The 27,598-nt window shown below is 34.3% G+C and overlaps 1 protein-coding gene across 17 annotated transcripts in view; it reads left to right on the top strand.

The window, feature by feature from the left end:
- Nucleotides 1-242: 242 nt before the first annotated feature.
- Nucleotides 243-27,598, top strand: part of LOC123552387 (uncharacterized) — an 84,812-nt gene continuing 57,456 nt past the window's right edge. For 3 of the 17 annotated variants that reach the window (XM_053541896.1, XM_053541886.1, XM_053541888.1), the window contains exons 1-4: nucleotides 249-1,126; nucleotides 15,049-15,146; nucleotides 16,020-16,070; nucleotides 24,008-24,154. In XM_053541896.1, the coding sequence (XP_053397871.1) occupies nucleotides 728-1,126; nucleotides 15,049-15,146; nucleotides 16,020-16,070; nucleotides 24,008-24,154 (695 nt within the window). In that variant the 5' untranslated portion in view covers nucleotides 249-727. Of the gene's footprint in view, nucleotides 1,127-9,189; nucleotides 10,070-12,171; nucleotides 12,743-13,059; nucleotides 13,297-15,048; nucleotides 15,147-16,019; nucleotides 16,071-24,007; nucleotides 24,155-27,598 lie in introns of those variants that run through there. The other 14 variants (XM_053541899.1, XM_053541889.1, XM_053541894.1 and 11 more) reach the window with 13 other exon arrangements.

The following is a 27,598-nucleotide window of genomic DNA, read 5'->3' as shown; positions in this document are numbered from 1 at the left end:
AATACAACCATTTTAAAATTGTAAGTTACTATGTTTTAAATATAAATATAAACAAAAAATCAAACCATCAACAAAATACAATGGTTTTGAAATCATGAGTAATTCTATTTGCAAATATTAGTGAAAATTAAAGCATTGAGAATATTATCTTATCTACACTTCACCTTTAAATCAATCTCACCATGTTATCAGTTAATTTTATTGAACAGCAAAAATTTATTCAATAACTTTCAAGTACCTTGTTATTCTTAATTCAGGTATCATATGTTTCGAAAAGATGGTCGATGGGTTCATGACACTTGGCAGTTTCAAAGTCCCACCATACTATATACCAGTAGTAATCTGAATTCGTTTTCTTCTTTATCGATATGGTAATGGGATTAATGTAAGAAACATGTACAAATATATAAGGCAGATATAAAGTGAAAGGGGTGATTTGACTGGATAAGTTAAAGAAATTAAAGATGGATTAATGGATTAGTATGCTATGCCAGAGAATTTTTAATACCTTTTTCTGAAGAACGGAAACCATGTGGTTTAAGAAAACAAAATAAAATATGAGTAGTCTACAGTTACTTATTAACTGGACGTAAGATTAACTGTTGACTTAAGATGGAACTGTTAGGACATTTTGGATTTGGGTTTGAGTTTCCAGACATACTCAGTGTTATTTGAAATTAAATAAAAATTTTAACGTTTACAAGTTAAAATATTTATTCAGTAGAAAATGATGGAGATTATTAGTTCAACAAATATCACTTTTAATGGAAATAATGTTAAACGAAATTCTAGCGAAAATGTTGGGGCAAAGAAAATGTTTCGAAAAACAAGGAGTCCAGTTGAATCGAAAGCTTCTAATGCAACTACAACACCAGTTAAGTCGAACGTGTCAAGCCCTGTGAAGGAGTTTCAAACAGATGGACCGTTGAGAGCAAGTCGTCTGGGGGCAGTTACCAACATTGATTCGCCTAGAAATGAAGACTCTCCGCTGTTCAAACGAGTGCACGATCCGTCTAGACCTCATGCGATGGAGACACCCATGTCCTTGAGAAAGTGGGATAGCCCAGCTGATAGTGGAATTGAGCTCTCCCCAGTCAGTATTTCGCCACCTAAAATCAACCCAAAGGTGAGCTTTACATGTTATCTATAAACGAGTGTATGTCCAAATTCATTGAAATCATTTTATTTTATTGCTATAATATTCCATGTTTCAGGCAAAAAAGGCTCTTTTATTTGTGGCGGAGACACAAGTTTGCAGATTTCACATTTTAAATATTTCTGTGACCAGTTTTGTCCATTGTTATTCAATTTCATACTGGGTCAACTTCAGGGTCTCAAAAACTTAAGTCTCCCACAAATAGTAATAATTTCACATTAGCTCCTTTTAACATTCTTGCAGCACTATCCAATACTTCTTGTTATTTATTTGAGAGGCTTTTATAGTTGTGTTCTACGAATCTGTGTACTTTTGGTATTCTAAAAGTAGAACAATTACCAAAAACATGAAAAATTAATTTACAGTCAGAAATCACAAGAAGTGAAATGAAACTTCAAGCAATTTCCTGCTCAAACCCATTTTTACCTGGAACATATGATTACACTGCCATTAGTTAAAGTACGTACACTTGGAACTGGGTATCTCGAATTCCAAGAGATCAAGCATTTTACTTTGAGATAACCGAAATTGAACATAAAAATGATATTTTGTGCACATTTTAGGGACAGGACTTGAAAATGTCCTCAATATAACTGTAATTTTGAGATAAGCGAATTTGAGATAGGAGTTTCAGCTGTATGTGAAACTAAGCTACAACTTCCATCATATTATATAACAAAGAAACCAGGTATACTTGATTAAATATGTAAGAAATTTACTTCTAATCAATAATAAATGTATGTTAAAAGTAAATCTTATATTTGCAAATGCAGTACATACAAGCAGAACTGTCAAAAGAATAAATTTGGCGAGGAAAATTTACCATTTAAATACCATGAAAGATAAAAGATTTTTGGTATATTTAAAGTATGGGAAACTGTATGTAGAAGTTATTTATGCCCATTTTATGCTTCCTAAGTGGATTTGAATGGGTAGACTTAAAACCATCAATGGGGAAAAGCAAACTTTGTTATCATTGCATTGATTTCGTTACTGTATATTAAAGGATTTTGCTTGTGTACTAGGCTTTTCCTTTTAATGGCTTAATGCTACTTTCTTTTGACATCTACAGTAAGGGCTAAATCATGTGGAAGTGTACATTTTTTTCACATTTTTTTTCATTTTATCCTAATCAAAAAATTTCTTAGATTGAATAGATCAACAGTCTTGATTGTCTGTTGCTTTAAATAAGACATTTTTCCCAATATTCCTTTTACTGTGAAATATACCCCATCATTTAAATAAAACCATAACAAGATACAAAAATATTCCCTGCTCAAACACATACTGTGAAATCATTTCTGGGGATTAATTCAGCTCAAGAAACTAAAGCCCAGAGAAGAAATGGAATTTTTATACAGTTAATACCCTTTTATACCCTTCAAAATACCTTTTTTGACAGAAACCATGAAGTTTTATACAATAAAATTGCTTATTGCATGTTACAATTTGTTTAGTTGCTGGTTTTTGTTTTCACTTCAAAGATGTGTTCAAAATGTGCTTTAATTAAAAAAATTTGATGTGTCATTAATAAAAGAAGACTAAGTGGACATACAATCAGAATTGGATATTTACATTTGTGTATTCTTTGTTAGTGATTTCAGCATTTTCTGGCTGATATATATAGCAAAGTTCTTATATAAACCACATTGGCTGAAACCTGATATACGGGAACAAGTAATAATAACAAATTTTATGGAAAAGTTGAAAGTTTACAGTGCTTTTCTGAAATCGCGTGCACATGCACGCTACCACAAGAATTTATTTGCTTTTGCCTACTGGTAAATCAATTGCAGATTGAGAGCAGGTTATCTAAAGATTATAAAGGTGGTAAAGGCCTTAGTAAAAATCAATATATTTTAATAAGAATATGTACAGTTCTTATTTCTTCTATCTCTTTTACACCCGATTTATTTTCCTTTTTGAACTCTGAATTAATAGTACATCACAATATTTATTGATAATTATAAAACGTTTTAATAGGATTGAATTGACATCTATGGTGTATTTGATTTTTGAATAATGTAAACACTTTAACCATAGAAGGTTCAACATTATTGTAAAATCATATATTTTTACATGGTATTAGTTTTTTTATGGATTTCATAGTCACTTCAAATCACAAAAGAAATCCCATTACTATCTTCCAGAGGTAATATTAAGTTTTTTGCTGAAATCAGGTATTTGTATGCCAACAGAAATAAAGATATGATGAGTATTATAAAGCAAACTAACTACAGACACAGATTTGTATAATTTGAGTTTTCTTCCTTCATTCGCAGTAATTATTATGCACCACTTCTTTCAATTGTTTTGGTGCAAGAATGAGAGACCCACCTGTCATTGTTTTCAGCTTGACCATTCGAAGAATAGTCTAGCTATTCTACTCACCCTGGCGTCGGGTCAATTACCAACCTCACTGGGTCAAGTCCCGTAACTCTAACATGTGTTTTGGCAAATTATGCCCCCTTTTGGACTTAGAAAATTCTTATTAAAGTTTTACTTGCAAGTTTCCATCTCCAAAACTGATCCAGATATCGAATTGAAACTTCACATGTGTCTACGGGGTTATGAAACAAGGTGAAAGCATCAAATCACATAACTGACATGCAACTTGGCCAAATTATGCCCCCTTTTGGACTTAGAAAATCCTGGTGAAAGTTTTGCGTGCAAGTACATATGGCTATCATTTTAAAGCATATAGCTTTGAAACTTTTTTTTTTTTTCTATGTCAATTACCAACCTCACTTGGTCAAGTCCCATAACTCTGACATGTGTTTTGGGCAAACTATGCCCCCTTTTGGACTTAAAATATTCTGGTTAAAGTTTTGCATCTGCAAAACAAATGCAGATATTAAAATTGAAACTTTACATGTGTCTTTGGGGTTACAAAACTGGTAGATTGCATCAAGTCTCATAACTTTGTTTTGTATTTTGGGCAAATTATGCCCCTTTCAGACTTAGAAATCTTCTGGTTAAAGTTTTGGTTGAAACCCTATTGATATTTTAACATTAGATTAATATTTCTGCTTCAGTGACAACGAATCGAATAGTCGGGCACTGGATGTCTTACAGACAGCTCTTGTTTACCATTACAGTTATTCCCCTTGATATTTAGATGTAGGCAGTCCTCTAATAAGTGAATAAATAACAACAAACAATATCAAGGTTATAAAATTGAAATTGGAAACCAGTCTCAAAATGCAGCATTGCCATTGGTCAATTTCAAAACTGAGCTCGGCATAAACCAATCAGATGCTGGAGTTTGGAGACTGGTTTGCAATCTCAGTAAGTGATACAGCCATGTTTCCAATTCTGAAGAGTCTGAGTGGAAACAAACAGTTTAAATTCCTGACAATGTCATCCTCTATATTTGGGTCTCTTGTCATTACAGAATTTACGTTTACCAGACTTTGGTGTCTCGCCATCTTTCAAGGTACTCTCTCTCTCTAACAATACAGTTTGTTTTTTACTGAGCCTGGATTTACTTTCACGTTTTTAAAAATTGATTACTTTGCAAATGTTTGTAAAGTTTGTTTGCACTGACTATGTTATTCTTACTGATATACTTGGTTGGTGTTTTGGTGTCACTTTCACTGTTTGCAAAGTTATTAATGAAGTTGGGAATTGTACCTAAATAGTATGGTGAAAACTGCAATGGCAGTTACCTTAATAGCCTTTTTTTTTGGCAAAAGAGAACAATTCAGTGTTTAAGGACCTCTGTCAAGGGGTTGTCTTGGCATTTTTTGTTTCTCGCTGCATCCTTGAAAATATGTGGGAATGTTAGCCAACATTGCTGATTAGCTATAAAATGATTAGATGTAATTTTTTTCAAATGCCCTAAGTATGTGAATCACTTGCCTAAACTAGGCCCTATCTAGGCCGAGTCATAACAAAAAAAAACAAACTAGAAAATTATATTACTTTGACTGAATAACAAATTCACCCATTTAATGAATCCATGATTTTTAAAAATATTTTCTAATTTTTTTTTTTGAGACACCATTTAAAAAAAAAATGTTTTTGCTTTTGGTAAAAGAACAACAACCAAAAAAAAAAAACACAGCTTCTGACCTTCACAGATATTACTTTAGGATGCACTTGCAGATGACATGAAATTAAGTTTTGAGAAAACTTTGCAGGATTTTTTTTTTTTTTTTTAATTCTTTTGTAATTGCAGTTTCAGTAACCAAAAAATGAATGCAGGTAAAAGGATCGACTTTATACCCCAGTCACACATACGGCGCGGATAGCTACATCAAGCTACGGACAGAAACGTAGTAACCCGTATCGATCCGTACCTCAGAGTAGTCATTCGTATTAATCCGTACCAAAACGTGGTCAAAACGTATTCAAAACTTATTCCAAACTTGCAAGTTTCTCCAACTTTTGAACATGCACAAAAGTTTGAGCGAACCATAGCCATTTGAGCGTGACTTTAGTCCAACTTGGCTGAAACTTATTCATGCGTAGTTAAACATACTTAAACGTAGTTATCCGTGCTGTTACGTACCTCGCCGCAGCTGAACGTAGTTATCTGAGGCTGCTCGTACTTAAGCATAGTTCAACATAGTTTACCGCAGACCCGTCCGTGGGCTGGGCAAGTTGCAAGGCACAGTAAAACGTAATTCAACGTAGCACCTCGTACCTATCCGTACTTATTCGCGTCCTGTATTGTTTTGTTTGTTTCCTGTTTCTCACCATTTTTCTCGTACTAAGACGTACTGCTCCGTAGTTATACACCCACAGACTAATCCTATCCGCACCGTACCTCAACACATGGACATATCCGTATGTGTGACTGTAGCTTTAGAAGAAATACAGCAGATGACTTGATTAGAATTGGACCAATGTGTTAGACACATGACTCATGTTGGTACTTAGGAAATATGAAACTTCTTTTTCAAATCATTAAGTTCATAATTTTTGATCAGCGTGCTAATACAATTGTCCTTATTTTTGAAAATGGCCATGCTAGTGCCAGTAAAGCTGCCCTCAGCTTTCATAATGGCCTTGCTTGTGCCAATACAACTGCCCTCAGTCCTCATAATGGACTTGCTAGTGTCAATACAACTATTCTCAGCCTTCATAATGGCATTGCTAGTGCCAATACTACTGTCCTCAACCTTCATAATGGCATTGCTATGTGCCAATACTACTGTCTTCAACCTTCATAATGGCCTTGCTAGTGCCAATACAATAGTCCTCAGCTTTCATAATGGCCTTGCTAATGCCAATACAACTGCCCTCAGCCTTTCATAATGGCCTTGCTTGTGCCAGAATGACTGTCCTCAGCCTTCATAATGGCCTTGTTTGTGCCAGAACGACTGTCCTCAGCCTTCATAATGCCCTTGTTAGTACCAATACAACTGTCCTTAGCCTTCATTATGGCTTTGCTGGTGCCAGTACAACTATCCTCAGCTTTCATAATGGCGTTGTTAGTGGCAATACAATTGTCTTTAGCTTTCATAATGGCCTTGCTGATGCCAATACAACTGCCCTCAGCCTTCATCATAGCCTTGCTTGTGCCAGAACGACTGTCCTCAGCCTTCATAATGGCCATGTTTGTGCCAGAACGACTGTCCTCAGCCTTCATAATGCCCTTGTTAGTACCAATACAACTGTCCTTAGCCTTCATTATGGCTTTGCTGGTGCCAGTAGGACTATCCTCAGCTTTCATAATTGCATTGTTAGTGCCAGTACAACTGTCCTTAGCTTCCATAATGGCCTTGCTAATGCCAATACAACTGTCCTTAGCCTTCATCATGGCTTTGCTGGTGCCAGTACAACTATCCTCAGCTTTCATAATGGCATTGTTAGTGGCAGTACAACTGTCTTTAGCTTTCATAATAGCCTTGCTAATGCCAATACAACTGTCCTCAGCCTTCATAATGACCTTGCTAGTGCCAGTTCAACTGTCCTCAGCCTCCATTATGGCTTTACTGCCAATAGGACTGTCCAGCTTTCATAATGGCTTTGCTAATGCCAATACAACTGCCCTCAGCCTTCATAATGGCCTTGCTAGTATCAGTGCACTTGTTTTCAGCCTTTATAATGGCTTTGCTGGTGCCAATACGACTGCCCTCAGCCTTCATAATGGCGTTGTTAGTGCCAGTACAACTGTCTTCAGCCTCCATTATGGCTTTACTGGTGCCAATAGGACTGTCCAACTTTCATAATGGCATTGTTAGTGCCAATACAACTGTCCTTGCTTTCATAATAGCCTTGCTAATGCCAGTACAACTGTCCTCAGCTTTCATAACGGCATTGCTAGTGCCAGTACAACTGTCTTCAGCCTTAATTATGGCTTTATTGGTGCCGATAGGACTGCTGTCAGCTTCCATAATGGCATTCTTAGTGTCAATACAACTGTCCTCAGCCTTAATGATGGCTTTGCTAGTGCCAATACTGTCCTCAGCTTTCATAATGGCCTTGCTAATGCAAATACAACTGTCCTCAGCCTCCATAATGACCTTGCTAATGCCAATACAACTGTCCTCAGCCTCCATTATGGCCTTGCTAGTGCCAATACAACTGCTCCAGCCTTCATGATAGCCTTGTTAGTGCCAATACAACTGTTCTCAGCTTTCATAATGGCCTTGCATATGCCAGTACAACTGCCCTCAGCCTTCATGATGACCTTGCTAATGCCAATACAATTGCCCTTAGCCTTTATAATGGCTTTGCTGGTGCCAATACAACTGCCCTCGGCCTTCATAATGGCATTGCTAATGCCAATACAACTGTCCTCAATCTCCATAATGGCTTTGCTAATGCCAATACAACAGTCTTCAGCTTTCATAATGGTCTTGCTAATGCCAATACAACTGTCTTCAGCTTTCATAATGGCCTTGCTAATGCAAATACAACTGTCCTTAGCCTTCATAATGGCCTTGCTAATGCCAGTACAAGTGTCCTCAGCCTCTGTAATGGTGTTGTTAGTGCCAATGCATCTGTCAAGGGAGAGAGTTTTTAAAAAAGCTAATATAGCTTCCTACTCAATCCTTAATGTTGCTATATGTATTATTGTAACAACTGTAATTATACTGAATAAAATATTGTTTAAATCAATGCAACTGTCCTGAGCCTTCATAATGGCTTTGCTAATGCCAATACAACTGACTTCTGCTTTCATAATGGCCTTGCTAATGCCAATACAACTGTCTTCAGCTTTCATAATGGCCTTGCTACTGCCAATACAACTGACTTCAGCTTTCATAATGGCCTTGCTACTGCCAATACAACTGACTTTAGCTTTCATAATGGCCTTGCTAATGCCAATACAACAGTCTTCAGCTTTCATAATGGCCTTGCTAATGCCAGTACAACTGACTTCAGCTTTCATAATGGCCTTGCTAATGCCAATACAACAGTCTTCAGCTTTCATAATGGTCTTGCTAATGCCAATACAACTGTCTTCAGCTTTCATAATGGCCTTCCAAATGCCAATACAACAGTCTTCAGCCTTCATAGTGGCCTTGCTAATGCAATTCAACAGTTCAGCTTTCATAATAGCCTTGCTAATGCCAATACAACTGTCCTCAGCCTTCATAATGGCCTTGCTAATGCCAATACAGCAGTTTTAGCTTTCATTATGGCCTTGCTAATGCCAATACAACTGTCTTCAGCTTTCATAATGGCCTTGCTACTGCCAATACAACTGCCCTTACATGTAGCCTTCATAATGGCCTTCCTTAGTGCCAATACAACTGTTTTCAGCCTTCATAATTGCTGTCTTCAGCCCATTAACAAGGCCAATTTGAACTTAATTAATTGTTTAAATACACAGCTGATTTTATGAAAGAAGTAGCATTTATACAAAATTCTTTCGGTGCATTATATGTAATTTGTTTTTGTTACTGATATACCAAAAGGTTCATTGAAAGTCTATTCTTTTGTAACGAGTATAATTGAAAATGTAAAGAGAGTCTAATATATATGGTTTATTTTCAATGCAAGACTCTTTGTTGAAAATAAAATATTGACAGCTTAGTAGAAAAGAGCAGGGTAATATTATAAACTGGAATGTAACAGTTTGGAAAAGGGCTATTATCAGAAGTATATCTTCAAGATATTTATGTTTTTGTGATTGGAATTAATGTGTTACATATAAATTTTGCTTAATTCATTGTTTGTTAGACAGATACATGAAAAGTGCAAGCACTATAAAAAGCTAAGAATTTTGTACTTTTAGTACTAGAAATTGTAATATTATCAATTTTGATGTAATACTAGGGTATAACTGAATATAACAGTGGAAATATATAGTTAGGCCTGGTATAAGGGAGCTTGTTTAATGCTTCAGGAGAGGAAAGAAATTTTGGAAAGTTGTGCCTTGGTTATTACCGGTGTACACATTTCCAGTTAATCTATATTTTGTCCGTAGTCATCATTGTTTGATATATCATCATTCGATCAGAGACACAAAATGATTCAATTTGATTTACTGTTGCATATTTGTAAATGATATTTCTATTTGTTACAGAAAAAAAAAATGCAAAAACAAATTTTAAGACAATTTAATAGATTTATGTCATCTTGAATATCAGTAAAGACAAAAGTTGAAATTAAAAAGATATACTTTCCTATATAAACATGAGGTTCTTCAAGGCGGATTTAATATTTCTCTTGTGCAATTGATTTATTCATGGAAAGGAAATTATGTTTTGAATAATAATGAGCATATGTTTACGTTGCTGTTATATTATTTATATTTTGGGAAACTTATCTCTCTAATGGAATGATATGGACTAGGTAATGAGTTATTTTGAACTAAAATACCCAGGTGTAGTAATAAAGTTGGATAAAATGGATAAATTTGAAATGGAAAGGTCTAAGACAATAGCAACGGATTTTATTCCTTCATCGAGGGAGAGGGAGGAGAGAGCGTATAAACATCTCATGTTAAAAAGGGTAAGAGTTCAATGTTGCAGCTGTAATTTTTATGCCATCGGCATCTACTGATGCAGGAGGCATATAGTGATTGTCCTGTCCGTCCATTCGTTTGTTCGTCCGTCCTTCCGTACGAGGTTAACCAAATGGGACCATTTCATCTAGCATCAATACCCCTTACTAGAATGACTTGATACTAATGCAGATGTAACCTGTGACAATTCCTCATCTTCAGACATCACCTGACCTCAGTTTGACCTTGAACTTGACCTCTTTTTGGACTTAGGTTGCTTTGTATCGACAAGGATGCCACCGGAGGCATCAAGCGTTTATTGAACGCAACTTTTTGTTTTTCACTCTTTTCGATAAACAAACTAATAAAGAAAATTAATGAAATACAGTCTTGTACACTTCCATTTGGTATGAAATACATGCACATTTTAAAAAAAAATTTGTTGAGGCTAAAGGCCTTCATTTATACTTTAAACACAATCAATGTATTTCACTCTCAAACGAAAAACATGTCAAGCCTAGGTTCATATCTATTTAATTAAAAGTGGAAAGAGTGCACGGTGCCGTGACATTAGAATATGCTATGTTCCAACTACGGCTGTTTGTGGCAGATTTAGTTATATCAGAGATTTATAACGTCAAACGTACGCCATACTGGATCAGTTAAAAATGTAAAATAGAGAAAAACATATTAAGGTAGTTCTGCAGGTTTGATATACCGGAAGTGATGGCGTAATGTCATTTATCCGAAAAACGTAGGATAAATCCTGGATTCGGCATACAGAAATGCAAATCATTTTATGAATTAATGGAAACCTATGACTAAATGTATCACAGTGACACTGTTTCTATCTTTCTAAAGTTAAAATATGATATTAAAACATCTGACACGTTAAATACTTCAAAATCATGTCTAGAAATTAGCGTGAAATGTGTGGTTCACTATAATCATGGTCAGATATCTCAAAAATAAGCACACTGACCTACACATTTTATTTCAACACACTGTAGGCTATATGTTTATTTACAACTGTGAGAAATTTCATCAAAATCTACTTTGTAGAAAACTTAATATTCGCGAAAATGTAATGAAAGTTATGATTTTCCCATAGACTCCAGTTATAAATAATTGCGCGAGGTCCAAATTTTTCAAATCAGTCTAGCAAAAATCAAGCACACGACCTCATCTTTTTTATTTGCTGAATTTTCTAAGTATATTCTGAAGTTTTGAAAAATCAGAGTTTAATCAAATTCTACACTGTGGAAAAAAAATTGATCCAAACATGCAGAACTACCATAATGGTTAATAAGAAGTATGAATCCCAGTAAAAGTATATGAAATACATCAGTGTGGACATACCAAAGTACATCAAACCCAAATTCACTCCAGCAAATACCTTGCGTCACTGCCATCATAAATCATCACATGTTGATACAAATCACATAACAAACAAATACAGTAAAATTTTACTTTTTCATTTAAAGTTGTTTTCTTTCATTTATCATCTATATTTGCCTTACTTCTTTGGAAAAAGTAATTTGATAATTTTAATACCTTAATAGCCCTCTCAACTGAAGACATGAAATAAAAATAAACATAAAATATTTGTTGCAGTAGATATCTCTATACATTAAGGGGAGACCACTCTGTTGAAGATTGTATGTAACCAAATGGAAACTACAAAAACAGGAAAACATGTCTTATCAATATTGTTTATATGAAATGATAAAAAATCTTATGTGGTGACATTCTTGCTATCTTGTAAAACTTCTTAAAAGTTTTTTTATCACTAATTACCAGGGAGAAAAAATATTTTCAAAGAAACTTAGATCTCTCAAAAATGTAATAGACGAAATCCTTTTAAGTTTGCTTATCAATTGATCATGACACATCTGTCTATTTACTTGATTTTGCACAGATCGGAAAAGTCAAGTGTACATTTTAAAACCCCCGAAGGATTTAGTTTACTTCATTATTAACCGTATAATCATTATCCGCTATCTATATTCATCAAATTGAACAACTCGGTTATTCTTTTATCGGTAATATGATACGCAGAATTTAAAAGATTATTGAATCAAATTTGAATGCCCAATACCTCATGTAAAGTAAAGTCTCCATTCAGACCCATAGTTACCAATTATGCACATTTTTATGTCTTTGAGTTTAGTTAATTGGTCTATTTAATTATGTTCTAGTTAAAATCGTGCAATTCATTTTTCATCAGAGGAAATAACTGAAATATACATTCTTTGAGTGACATCATCTTAAGTCTTGATTTTTTTGTGTTCAAAGTAATTTTGCAAGTTTGTTTATTAAACTAAGCAAGACAAGAAATTTTATTAGATTGTGTTCATGATCAAATGACTGTTATTAAAAAGAACGGAATTCCAATCGACTTAGAAATATTAAACAAAAGGATTTTGTGTTAGATTTAAGAGGAAAGTTTGATTGCCTAAGTTTACCTTTTTCAATAATCTTCCAAATCTATGTGGGAGATTTGAATAGTTTTGTCTCTTAAATATTGGCGACAGTAAAGTCCTAAGAAAAAATGCTCAACTGACAAATTTTGTGTGAAAAATTAGCATGCAGTGATAAAACAATGTGCAATAAAGACTTATCAGTCAGTTGTGATGTATGCGCAGTATGGGGAAACATAGGAAATAATATTGTAATTTCAGGTAAAAATGCAGGCTGATTTTATATAAATTCGAGGAGTAATAATTTTTACTATGTATCTCAAAAGAAGTGCATTTATTTGTATAAATGCTACTGATTAACTGATTAAAAACAACAGCAAAATTTGAACTGAAGTTCAGTTTTTGTGATGTTAATTTTGTAAGATTTTGGCATCAATATCTAAATTTCATATAAATTGTACAAATTTATATTTAAGTTAAAAAATTACTACACTTCATTATTGAAAAGACTTACAAAAAAATATATAACCAAATTTTTGTTAAGGATTAAATTTAAATATGCAAGTTAAATTTTACAGACTGATAAAGTCAAAATTAACAAAAAGTCAGGCTGCATTTTTCCTGAAATTCTGTGATATGTAGCTAGTTACTGACACTATCCTCTCTGGACATTGAAGTGTGAAGTTAGTTTCACAATGGGTACCGTGGATGATGGAGAGTACCCACGGGTGTTCTCTCCCCTTACTAAGGGACCGATCACTCAGTTTGTGTTAGAGGGCAAACAAGCCCTCAAATCACCCGAGGTGCCGGATAATGTAAGTAAATTTGACAGATTTTGATTTTGGTCAGTGTCACATAATACTTATTAATGTTTTCAATTCCTCATTGTCAGTTTTATTTTTTAAACAATATGAAAATTAATACTAAAAAGTTATAAAAAAAATGAAATGAAAAAGGAATGAATTTATATCTTTTATTGAGTAATATAATTATGTCTTGCCATTTTAGTTTATTAATCTTAGTTGGTCAGGCAGTATTGCTTTGAACCCTTGAGTGTTGAATGTAGTAAATATTCCGGCTCAGACTGCAACCTTTGTTTTTTTCTTACAGAGATTTTGGCTAGGTAAACAAAGTCCTTCAGATAATTGTGCCAAGTCATTATTATGTAAAAATTGAAACTTCAGAGACTGGTAGCCAGTCTAAATGACTAATAAGTCCATTTTAGAAATTTAGCAAGCTGGTATTAAGATAGGTAAAACGGTAAGTGCATTGGCTTCCAGCTTCTCCTTTCATTAGCCCACCCTCTTAGCTCAATAGGGAGAGCGCAGATCTACGGATCACGGGGTCTTGAGTTCGAGCCCTGGGCGATGTATATGTTCTCCGTGATGATTTGATAATCTGAAATCATTCGTCTTCCACCTCTGATTCATGTGGGGAAGTTGGCAGTTACTTGTGGAGAACAGGTTTGTACTGGTACAGAATCCAGGAACATTGGTTAGGTTAACTGCCCGCCATTACATGACTGAAATCCTGTTGAAAAATGGCATTAAACCAAAAACAAACAAATCTCCTTTCATTACAAATACGAAGTCGGCAATGAAACAAAAAGAAACATAAAAGAGGTGACTGACTTATTGAAAAGTGACCAGTAGAAATTTGGTCTTTCAAAGCAGATATTTTCTTCCATAGTCTGCTGTTATAATAAATGAGCACAAAGTGATTAATGCCACCAAAAGAAACAAATGAACAAAAGAAGTGTTCAATAAGTGGAAAGGAAAAACACGGTTTCCATTTCAACCCATTAAAAGAATCAAGTAAACTGCATTCTAGCTTTTTTTGAAAAAGGCTAACCTTGATACCATGCTGTATTCTAAATATTACAGCTGCTGCAAGTCTCAATGTATTTATTAGATATTACAGGAGCATTAAGTGCGCAGTAATTTCTGTTACATTGTACTTAGAAATTACAACCCGCCCACTTAGCTCAGAAGGTAGAGTGTCGGTCTATGGATCACGGGGTCGTGAGTTCGATCTTCGGGCAGCGCGTATGTGTTCTCCATGACTATTTTATAAGGGCATTGTGTCTGAAATCATTAGTCCTCCACTTCTGATTCATGTGGGGAAGTTGGCAGTTACTTGCGGAGAACAGGTTTGTACTGGTACAGAATCCCGGAACACTGGTTAGGTTAACTGCCCGTCGTTACATGACTGAAATACTGTTGAAAAATGGCGTTAAACCCAAAACAAACAAACAAAACTTAGAAATTACAGCTGCTTTTATGGTACAACAATTGCTATTTCATTGTACCTAGATATTACAGCTGCTTTTAGAGTACAGCAATTACTATTTCAGTGTGCTAAGAGTTGCTTTAACAGTTGCATTAAGTATGCAGTAATTCCTGTTTCATTGAACTTCAATATTGCAGCTGCTTTTATGGTACAATAATTACTTTTTCAGTTTAGTAAGATATTAAGTGTACAGTAATTTTTGTTTACAGCTTATTTTATAATTTACAGCCGCATACTTTCTACAACAGTTACTGTTTCAATGTATTTGTACATTACAGCTGCGTACTATGTACAACAACAGCAGACGGGAGGCGGAGGAAGGGACAGATTTCAGTATAAATCCTGATCCAGTACCATACCAGCCAAACAACTTCATGTAAGTTTGGAAAAAAACTATGTATTTTCTTGTTAGTATTTGGTCTTTTCGGTCAGCTACTGTAAACTCAACTTAACTGAATTTTTTAGGCATTAATTTCATGTTTTTTCCAAAAAAACCTGTTTGTGGGGATATGAATCTGGTTCATTTACCTATTTCCTATATTAAGATTTAGTATTCTTGGGCTGGTAAACCATGTGCTTGTAACAACTGACAAATACTGAAGACTAGCATACAAGAAAAAGTAATTGTTTGGAAATTGCCAGACTGTCATTTTAAGTGTACTACCGTAAATCTGACCCCTAGAGTAAGTTGGTATTCAACACATACTAAAACTGGACTCTTTTGATATGATTGCTTAAAATATTATGACAGAATTCATGCAGTCTAAAAGAATGGCTCACCCACGGAATTCGCTTCCACCTAGAACCTTCAGTTGCCTGAATTCATTATTGTAGATAATATTCCCACTTACTTGCATTGTTTGGGAAAAGTAATTGAAATAAAACATGGCAATTATTGTCAACTACTGTGAAATCATTAATATTCGTGGGGGACTAATTTTTGTGGTCAATCCACGAAATTTAATCCACACAAACAAGTAAAATTCCCATTCATTTTATGTTCAAAAGTTGAAATCCACGAATTCATATCCCCACGAAATTGCTGTTTTGATCAAAACCACAAAATTTCATGCCCACGAAATTAAATGATTTTACAGTACTACGGGTAGAGAAAATAAAGCATGACAAAAATGCAAAGTATGGCAAAGACTTGAGGTATGTTATGAATTGGGGAAGTCATATTTGAAGAAATTGTTTAAGAAAGGCTTTAAGGTACTATATTGTGCAATGTATGATTTTCTAACAAAAGTGCAGGGAGAAGCAGTAGACTAGAAGGTGCTGATTCAAGTGTGCCCACCACGTAAGTTACATGTATATAATAGAATGCATGTTTGATGTGACATAGCTGGGTAGTGATTCTTGTCTGGCTTAGAAATGTTTTCATCGAAATAAAATGCTAATTTTTTATGTTGTGTTCAAGTTAGAGAAATTCGGATATTATATGAAATATTAACATTTGGAGTTCAAAATTTACAGATCACGGGGTTATGAGTTCAATCTCGATGAAGGACATTGTGTCTGAAATCATTCATCCTCCACGTTCACGTGGTGAAGTTAGCAGTTACTTGTGGAGAACAGGTTTGTACTGGTACAGAATCCAGGAACACTGGTTAGGTTAACTGTCTGCCGTTACATAACTGAAATACTGTGGAAAAACTGTGTTAAATCCAAAACAGACAAAAAAAAAAGCACTCAGCTCATTGGTCAATGGGGAGAGCACAGACATATGGATTGTTGTGCCTTGAGTTCGATACACGGGTGAGGCCTTTGTTCTGTGAGACAGTTTGATTAAATACTGTGTTGGAGCAGTTGGCAGATACTTGTGGAGAACAGTATAGTACTGGTACACTGTTTAGGTTAACTGACTGCAGTTATTGCTAACCCCCAAATGATATGTGTAATATGTTGCTAAAAAGTTTTATGGTTTGAAATGTGGCTTAACTGAATTTATATTTAAGTACTTGTGCATAAAACTTTTTTTTAACATGGATATAAAATGTGTGAATTTTATTTGAATCACTCTGAAGTTCAGTGTGTAGAAAAACAGATCAACCTGTATGACAGTTGTCTTCCAGTGTCTGAGTACAGTGCCCTGTATGCTATGTTTTAGTTGCAGAAAAAATTGATTTAATAGATTTAGTTGCTACTGTATAAATATTGTTTTATTTTATTATGTTTTAATCTTTAGTTGATGAATTTAGAGTTTCATATGACAAAATTGTACAATTAAGGGTGCCAGAATATATTAGTCAAACATGGCTTTAAAAGTTGCCTTTGAAAGTCAAAAATTGGTCTTATTTTTGGGGCTGGTTGTTTTTATGCCCCCGGGCATACAGTGAATGAACTGTCTGTTTATCTGTTAGTGCCTACAGCCCACATTGTTGACACGGTATAGTTCATACTCGCACTTGACAATCTTTGTGGCAAGACCTACAAATTGACCTATATATAAATGACCTTCACCCTCACATGATCTTCTGATGAATCAGCTTTAAAAATAAAACCTCAAAAAACAACATCTTTGGTCATATGTAACACCCAGGGGTATGATTTTGCCTTTTGAAAAACGCAACTCCTTGTATTTAGAGGCTTTATAAACTGTAAATACAGTCAGACATGTAAGGGGAGTGACACTATCTGGTTGCTTAACCTTTACCCTGCTAAATTTCTGTAATGGACTGGTCCATCGTTCAATTTTGGCAGTACCATTTATTATTCGAAGGGGTGTTCACTGAAAATTTAAAGTGCAGACCATGATCAGCCTGCAGGAAAGTGCAGGCAGATCTTGGTCTGCACTGGTTGCAATTTAAGGCAGAATCGTTTGCAGCCAGCAGGCTAAAGGTTAAGACAAGTTGTGAACAGAAGAAAAGTCAGTTTTGAAAGTTTGTTGACAGCCTGCTTTAGGGAAAATGGCTGCTTAATAAAGGAGACTGCTAAGTTAGGTTTAATTTTAAAAATTTTCTTACCAACTCTGACTTTAAAGTAGGATAAACTGGGAACTCATTTTGAAATAAATATGTATGAAATAAACATTCTTAATAGCTAATACCTAAAATAGGATAAACTGGGAACTAATTTCGACATAGATATGTATGAAATAAACTTTCTTTAATAGCTCTTATCTAAAAGTAGGATATTGTATCAGAAAGAGAGAATGACTACACACTCTTAGTTAAAATTAGAAAATAAAAACTACCTCAGGTAGGATAAACTAATTTTTATGCCCCCAAATTTTTGTCTGTCAGGATGTATGTCTGTTTGAACTTGTGTCATGCATATCTCAAAAAGTATTTGACTTTAAGGGTCATGACTGTTCATAGGATTGTTATTCAGCATGTGGAATTGTGCACATGGTACGTGTCCTGTTCTGTTACTCAGGAAGACCAGAGTTATGGCCCTTGACAGCCAAAAATATATATAAAAGACCTAACAATTTGTGTTGTATGTATCTAAAAACGTAGGAGTATTATTCAGCATGTGAAGTTGTTCACATAGGGTTTTGTTTGGAATTTCTCTCAGCCAGACCAAAGTTTCAGCCTTTGACTTTATCAAAACTATGCATAAAACAGCCTATATAAGTTTGTGAAGTTTGTGTTGCATGGGATATCACACCCCCAACTCCCCACACACAAACACAAAAAAAGAGGGAAAAAATACTCAGTTTCTTGATGATTTTTTGTACTATCCATGCTCTCTCCTTTCCAACCCCGAACCGAAGGTATTATGTAATGGTTACTGACCGAGTAGGAGGTATTCCTGAATATGAAAAACCTGCGCACGTGAGAAACGTAAAAACCGAGAGCGCATAGCGCTCAAGGTGTTTACCGTTTTTCACGTGCGCAGGTTTTTCATATTCGGGAATATTGAACTACGAGGTCAGTAACCGACTTACACAACTGTGGAAAACTACGCACATGTTATCATGTCTTTCAAAGAATACGATTTGGATCACAGGCTCTGGACATTTTCGGTGAGCATGAAGCCAACAAAATCTTTCTGACACAGAATACGTACAGGTAAATTGGTATAGCTAATTAATGCATACTTTTAGGGCTGTCAGCTATTTTGAAATGTATGAATCGGGTGGATGGGGAACATGATATTATTTCTGAGGAATTTCAAAGTAACTGTAAAAAACAAATTTTATTCCAATGTAACAATATTAAAAACTCTTACTTCAATAACAAGTCTAAAGTTGGAAAGGTTGTCAGTATGTTTGCGTCACAATTTTCGGTACAAGAATTCTATGTCATCAAGCATAAATGCGAAAAGCTAAAACATACATAATAAAGCTGAAAACCTCTGTATTTGAGCTAAGCGCTAAGTTTTTATTTCCATATATTACTTTTCTAAAATCACGTCTACAGTTAACCACATGTCGGCAAAATATGTCATTTTTGTGCACATGCCTTTACACATTCAAGAAGTCCGGACTATATGGTGTGCGAGAAGGGCCTTGAGCGCTTACGTGGAGCGCATTGACACGGATTTTGCTGCTCACATAAATATACATATAACTTTACCATAAATATAAATATAAAAAAAAATATAAACTCCTTAAAAGCAACAACGGCCACAAGACTGTTTCAAGATAATGTCCCAGAACAATTAATAATGGCCCGAACAGGACACCGTAGTACTGCCGTTTATGGTTACAAAAGGCCAAATGATGAACAGAAACTGGTTTCAAAATGTTTACAATCTGAGCGTATCGATTCCTCAGTCTCTGCTTCGGGTACATCTACATCTTTGACAATGTCAAAGGTATTTAACATTACAAATTCAGAAATCCATTTTCACAGAAGTTCTGATTAAAAAACTGTAAGCCTTGTGCAACTTGTTTATCACTGTATAATTTATGTCTGTAAGGTTGATATCTTTTTTGGCATTGTGGAATATGTCATGTAAGTCACATTAAGTGGAACTTTTGTTTTTCCTCTCACAGCATAGTAACAACATCTGCAGACTTTATTCGGCTGTTTTATGTCCGTATAAAGGAGGATCACAGATTTACAATAATTAAAAGGTGTGATTATGATTAATTTAAACAGATTGGCTTCTTATGAAACTATAAAATATAAATTCACGATCACTGCTTGAATTTATCTATTTAGATTCAGTGTGACATTTGACATTTTCGGAAGAGTGTTTATAAATGATATATTATAAGGTTTTCAAACAAAGTAGAAGCGTCTCAACTTGTTGCCTTTTTATTTGACCAGCATCAAAATAATTCATCTTATAAATAAACGTTTTGTTTTTTTTCCTGAAGAGGTCAAATCTCACAGGTCAGTGTTGTCCTATAGTTTGTAAATATAGTCAATATTTATATAAAATAAAACTTGATTTCGCATTCAATGGTGTTTTCATGTATCATAACACTAGCTAGGGTATGAATGCACGTGCACAGGTTAGTAACCAAATATGAAATACCCATGCACGTGCACAGGTTAGTAACCAAATATGAAATACCTGTGCACGTGCGCAGGTTAGTAACCAAATATGAAATACCTCTGCATGTGCAAACTCAGGTATTTCAAGTGGGTTATTAACCTGGACCAAACAAAGAAGCAGTTGTGTAAAAAAGTGTACTTAGTGGGCATTGTCAACACTTAACATATCACAGTATAGTGACAGTAAGTATGGGCACTATAGTGTCCTTTGGACACACATTTATTTATTTTTATAAAAAGAAAGAATCAGAAAAGAGACAGATTGTTTTCATTACATAAAGTCGTTTAATGTAAGTATGTGTACATATACATTTTTACTTTTAGCAGAAGTTAGGCCTTAAAAATAAGTTGGGTTGCAATGTTTATTTCCTTAAAATGTATCAACCAAGCAAAATTGCAGCTCTAAAGCTACCTTGTGAATTGGCAAATTGAAATAAACTAAGCTTAATCCCACAGAATAAACTGAAACTGACCTATATTTTCAAGACAATACAAAATCTGATCTAGAGCAAAAATCTTTAAATCCATGTGAGCTGTGCCATGACAAAACCAACATAGTGGGTTTGCGACCAGCATGGATCCAACCCAGCCTGCGCATCCGCGCAGTCTGGTCAGGCTCCATGCTGTTCGCTTTTAAAGCCTATTGGAATTTGAGAAACTGTTAGTGAACAGCATGAATCCTGACCAGACTGCGCAGATGCGCAGGCTGGTCTGGATCCATGCTGGTCGCAAAGCCACTATGTTGGTTTTCTCATGGCATGGCTCATGTATTGTTTGACCTTTAATGCCAAAGTTGGATTATTTAATCAGAGTAAGATAATCTCCTTACAGTCAGTGTGTAATATAGAAAAAAAGTTAATTTAGGCCAGCAAAATAAGATACGTGCCTATAGTTTACTCTTCTTTAAAGTAAGAGTTGGTTTCATATGAAATTATCATTTTTTCTTTCTAATGAAGTTCCTTGTTTACCCTAGTTTCTACTAAAAGATAGTTTTTTAAGAATCTGTTTCATGTAAAAGTGTCATTCTTTCTTTCTTATGAAGTTTAAGTTCTAGTAAGTTTTTCCTAGTTTATAGAAAGAATTTGTTAAATATAAAATCATTATTTTTTCTTTATAATGAAGTTTGTTTCTAGTTTACCCTAGTTTCTAGTAAAAACTAGTTTGTAAGAGACTGTTTCATATAGAATCGTATTTTTTTCTTTCTAATGAAGTTCTTAGTTTTCCCTAGTTTCTAATAAATGCTAGTTCTGGTAAGAAACTGTTTCATATAAAATCATCATTCTTTCTTTATAATAGTTTGTTCTAGTTTAGAGTAAGGACTTAAGTGTCTGTTTCATATAATTGTGTAATAAAGTTAGATTGTAGTTTTAAGAAGGAATTAGTAAGAGAGTGTATACTTATATAATTAGTTCTTCCTTTATCCCACTTTCTGAAATGTCCATTTCATATAAATGTATAATAGAATTAGTTCTTATCTTATCACAGTTTCAAGTAAGAATTTGTGAGGGAGAATAGTACAATGTTGTAGCTGAAATTTTTCAGTCCCAACATTTATGGCTAAGGCAGTTAATTTTGGGCTCATTCTAGAAATAAAGAATTTTTTCAGTCTCAACATTTATGGCTAAGGCAGTTAATTTTGGGTTCATTCTAGAAATAAAGAATTTTTTCAGTCTCAACATTTATGGCTAAGGCAGTTAATTTTGGGCTCATTCTAGAAATAAAGAATTTTTTCAGTCCCAACATTTATGGCTAAGGCAGTTAATTTTGGGCTCATACTAGAAATAAAGAATTTTTTCAGTCCCAACATTTATGGCTAAGGCATTTAATTTTGGGCTCATTCTAGAAATAAAGAATTTTTTCAGTCCCAACATTTATGGCTAAGGCAGTTAATTTTGGGCTCATACTAGAAATAAAGAATTTTTTCAGTCCCAACATTTATGGCTAAGGCAGTTAAATTTGGGTTCGTTTGGGTTAGGGTTAGGGTTTCTAACAAAGAATTTTTTCAGTCTCAACATTTATGGCTAATTTAAGGCAGTTAATTTTGGGCTTATTCTAGAAATAAAGGAGAACCTCATACTAATAAAATATGTTACGTTTAAGGTTTTGATTTCAAACTACCTAGCTAGATTGGGTTTTTAAAAAGATGTATTGTGTAAGATTTTCAGTCTGTTATAAGATCATTTATTGTAAGTTTTTCGGCTATCATATACGATCATTGGCAAATGTTTAAATAGCTTATCTGATCTTGCATTGAAATGCTGATTTAAAGTACTTAAATTTTATCAGTTGGGTGCTACTATAGAATAATTAAGTTGAAATATTGCTCCTTAAATAATTTATATATGAATAAATGCTAATGACTTGAAAAAGTTGACTTTCTTGATGCAAATTAACTTATACATTGTGTATGCAAATGATTTATCGTGATGCATAGGGTCATGCATGTTAGATGTATTTAAAAGATCAATCAAGATTGCCCAAAATCCATTGTCTATCTTTCTTAATGCAGAATACTCCCTCATATACTTCCTATCATGCATTAAAAGATTTATAAAGAGCACAGTGACTCCTTTATGTATGCAGCAGACATGCTCAATACCATTGTCTTTTCAGGGTAGATGTTATATTCAGATTACTCTCTAATGTTTGCAAATTAGTTATTGTAATATAATTCTCTATTTATGTTTCACCTAATGTTTGCAAACTATCTGTAAAAGTTGATATGTTTATGCATATTCATTACCCCCTAATATACCTCTAATATATGCAAATTATCTGTAAAGGTAACTGTGTTTTTATTGAAGAATCTTCATCAAAATTGACAAAGTTTTTTTCCAAGGATTTTAAGCTAAATTCGGGTGTACAGATTATGGATGAGCGTGCATTACACACCATGGTAAATAAGGTATATCTCGGTAATAGCAAGTTATCAGTAACTGTTTCTCGAAAAAGTGAATTAACTGTAATTAGGCGTAAAAAAAAATTGTTTGTTTCAGGTATCCCCACCTACCCTAAATTTTTTGCCCGACCCTAAATATTTTTATGGCCTTTGAGAATAATTTTTTCACTTTTTTGACAAAAAATTGCCAAACTGCACTTATTTTGCTTTAAACATGGTCAGTGATGTTAGAAATCAAATTCCTGATGCTCTAAAGGCACAACCCCCTTATTTGTATTCATTTTTTGACACAAAAATAATTTCTGAAAAGTCTCCCTTAATAAAAAAAATATTAAAAAAAAAAAAAAAAATTCCGACCTACCTACCCTAATTTTTTTGAGCATTTTACTGGAAACAGAGAATTTTTTTTTAGGCCTTATGTATATATAAACAAAAAGAGCAAACAGACAGTAAAGGTCTATCAAATTAGCAATTTAATGGTAAATATATTGCAAAATAGAAAATAAATAGAAAAACAGGTCTCAAAAAAGCAAGTTAATTGTAAACAGAATAGCAAATTACTAATAAACTTTGATAATGTGGCAGTTGACCTGAATACAATCGACACTGTTTATTGTCCAATACAGGTAAATCCAATAATTGCTTTGCAATAGATCTATGACGGATTATCTTTGAACACCCCTGGACTTACTGGACTCAACTGCCACATTATCAAAGTTTATTAGTAAGCATTAATATATCTCAAAACATAGCAAATCAACAGGAAATAACTGTCTCAAAATAGCAAATTAACCATGATTTAATACAAAACAACCAAATTAAGTGAAAAACAAGACATAAAATGGCAGAAATACACTCATCTTCTCATTTAATTGTTTTATATAGGTCGTCAACCATGATGAAAAAAGTTCCTGTAGCAAGACGACATTTTGACAGTTTCGGTACATACGACTGGATGTCAGGCATTCCCAAACGTGGTGTGATGCTTCATACAGACAGATACCACTGGGATCTGGCCAATGCTTTGGATGGGTATATAATTTTGTATGATTTATATCTGTGTTGGTATGTTGGGCCATGAGCTTGGTACCAAGAGGTTTACCTGCTGAGGTTGTGGGGCCTCCGTGGCCGAGTGGTTAAGGTCACTGACTTCAAATCTCTTGCCCCTCATGGATGTGGGTTTGAGCCTCACTCGGGGCATTGAATTATTCATGTGAGGAAGCCATCCAGCTGGCTTACGAAAGGTCGGTGGTTCTAACCAGGTGCCCGCTCATGATGAAATAGGACTGTGACTCAATGCAGACTTGGAGTGCTGGTATAAATTACAGACTCCGGTATATACCGGATTAACTGAATTTGAACTAAAAGTACCTTAAATGTATATATTTTGTAACCATGGTAATACTAACCCTAACCTTTAGTCAGTATATCATACGTATTATACACTAAATGCGTGCGAACATGCAATAATTTGTGTATTTTTGCTGTGCGCTCCAATTGATAATCACTTCCGGGCATGCGCAGAAGACCGCTCCAACTCTGCAATATGCTATGACGTACCATTTGGGTCAAAAGTCTGAAATCGCTCGAGCGGTACCATAATACACGGTAAGCGTGTAAATTTACACGCTCACCGTGTAAATTTATACGTTAAGCGTGTTTTTTACACGGTTAGCGTATAAAATACACGCTAAGCGCGTAAATTTACACGCTTACCGTGTAAATTTACACGCTCAACGTGTATTTTCGTTGACCCGATTCCTAATTTAGAATTCGAGCGAATAGACCAATCAAAATTTAGTTTAGAACTGCAAAAATGACTGCATTCACAGCGGACCAGTAGTATGGTCGTCTTCTGTATCAATATGAAAAGAATGCATACAGCAGTAGTTTCTTAAACGAGTGTATATTATTAAATGGGAAATAATTTACAACTAAAAACAAATGGAGAATAATTTCATTGAAGAAATTGATAATATTTATTTCCGGGTAGCCAACGACCGGCTTCGCGACGTCCCAGTTATGTATATGATGCGTACCTGTTACTAACAAACTTAAATAAAATTGATAATAATTTATCACTACAACGAAATGGAGAATAATTTCATTGACGAAATGGATAATATTTATTTCTGGGTAGCCGACGACCGGCCTCGCGAACATCCTGTAATATTTATCATGCGTACCTGTAACTAACAAAGATATACTGAAATGAATAATAATTTATAACTAAAACGAAATAGAGAATAACTTCATTCACGAAATGGATAATATTTATTTCTGGGTAGCCGGCAACCGGCCGCGCGAAGCCTAGAAAATGTATATTATGCATTTAGTCCCCCCCCCCTCCCCCGCCCCCGCCCCCGAGTTAAATCATATTTTATTGCTTATTACTGTTTACATTTATACTAACAAACATCAAAAATGTACATGTACAGTCAAGAAAATAAACAAATAGGTCGGGCCACAAGTACATGTAACTAACAAACTTATTACTAAAATGGATAATAAATACAACGAAATGGAGAATATTATTTCATAGCCGAAATGGCTAAAATTTGTATTACCTAAATGGAAAATAATTATATATGGAACATTTAAAGATCAATTATTTATACCAAAGTATTTGTCTTATTTCCTTGCTCGACCTCGCAGAACTTACAACATGCCGCAATAAGCTTGCATGATACTTGTAATATAATTAAAAAGTTGAAAATGAAATATTCAGTTAAGTCCAGCCTTTCATATTGTATCCACTTATACTAAAGTGAGGATGAATTCATTCCGTATTCAAAAATAGTAATCATCTTGAAATTGTTATCATTTCTATTGATTCTTCGAATTGAAAGTTTTTATTTGAAAATATGAAATGGCAGCGGTCAGATTTAAGAGAGAGAGAGAGAGAGAGAGAGAGAGAGCGAGCGAGAGAGAGAGAGAGAGAGAGAGAGAGGTGGGGGTTGGGAGGTGCTTGTAGCAGCAGGGAAGAGTGTTCAAGACTTGAAATCTTGTTCTATTTTTTGCGGAATTCAGCTTTATCATAATTATTCTATTAAATTACGGATAATGACTTTGCGCCGCACGATACAGTTTCAATATGAAAATGATCCAGCATGTAAATTAAAAAATAGAAAATTATAGATTTATATTAGCAGGAAGGTCTAATACGTATCAGTTGTTCCAGATATTAGGTATTTCCCATCAGTAGTAGTTTAAGTCCTTGATTCATATCTAACGAATTTACATTTTTTGTTACTACACGTTCATCGTTTTAAAAATAAATGTCCATTAAATTTCCAAATATATTCTTACAGATTTTAGAATACTAGATATCCTGTGAAATTTTTATTTCCGTTTCACAAGACATCTCCGCCACGTGATATATTAATCCGTGTTCGTTCATATATAGTGGCATTGATGACCGAAGGCATTAAATTATATCATATCAAAGCCATCTTATATGCTTCAGTAAATTTTATGATCCGCTCTAATTAGTGAACCTCGAAAGGATTTCCTGTTCTGATAACCTAGGTGACATATGTTTTATCATGTCATTTTGCATAAAAGTTACGTAATGATTTCCGGTAGATCACTTAAAACAGCAACTTCAGTGACATGGAGCCGCTCGATTCCCCCACCCCTCCCCAATTATGTACATGTCATTAAAGTCGGAGAAAAATAAATACCATTATTATTTATATATATATTATTTGAAGTTGTAGAAAAATAGATATATGATAACAAATGACATTTTAAAAAGTAAAGTACAAGTTTTATATGTGTATGATGTGTGAAATTAGACTTGAAATGCTTGTTCTTTTCTGACGAAAATAAGAATAAAGCAGGCTTTTCAGGTAAGATATAATAAAAAATATACAAGTCTTTAATCAAAACATATATACAGTAGAATAAATTACTTGACTGAAATCATCTTTACAGTGGCAAAACATTTCGTAATATAATGAAAATATTATGTATGTTTCCTTAAAAGTAATAATTCAATCATAAACTTTATAAATATCTTCCTTTGTAACATGTATTTTGATTGGCTAATTCATTTAAAAGTGTAACTCAAGCGAGCGATACGCGCTAAGCGTATAAATTTGTACGCTAAGCGTATATTTTACCCGGTAAACGCGTAAAAATACACGGTGAGCGTGTACTTTTATAGATCTACCGATTGAAATACACGGTAAGCGTGTAAATTTACACGGTAAGCGTGTAAATTTACACGCTAACCGTGTATTATGGTATCGCTCGAGCGATTTCAGACTTTTGACCCAAACGGTACGTCATAATATGCTACATCGATGAAATAATGCATGGAGGGGCATCTGGGGTCTTCCTCCACCATCAAAGCTGGAAAGTCGCCGTATGACCTATAATTGTGTGACGTTAAACCCAACAAAATAGATAAATAAATGCTCTAGTTGTTTCTTACTCAAACTTTTGACATTTTCCTCCAGCCAGTAAACCATG

Source organism: Mercenaria mercenaria, chromosome 4 (assembly GCF_021730395.1).
Source record: "Mercenaria mercenaria strain notata chromosome 4, MADL_Memer_1, whole genome shotgun sequence".
Classification (NCBI taxonomy): domain Eukaryota; kingdom Metazoa; phylum Mollusca; class Bivalvia; order Venerida; family Veneridae; genus Mercenaria; species Mercenaria mercenaria.
This window is presented reverse-complemented; position numbering and strand designations above follow the sequence as displayed.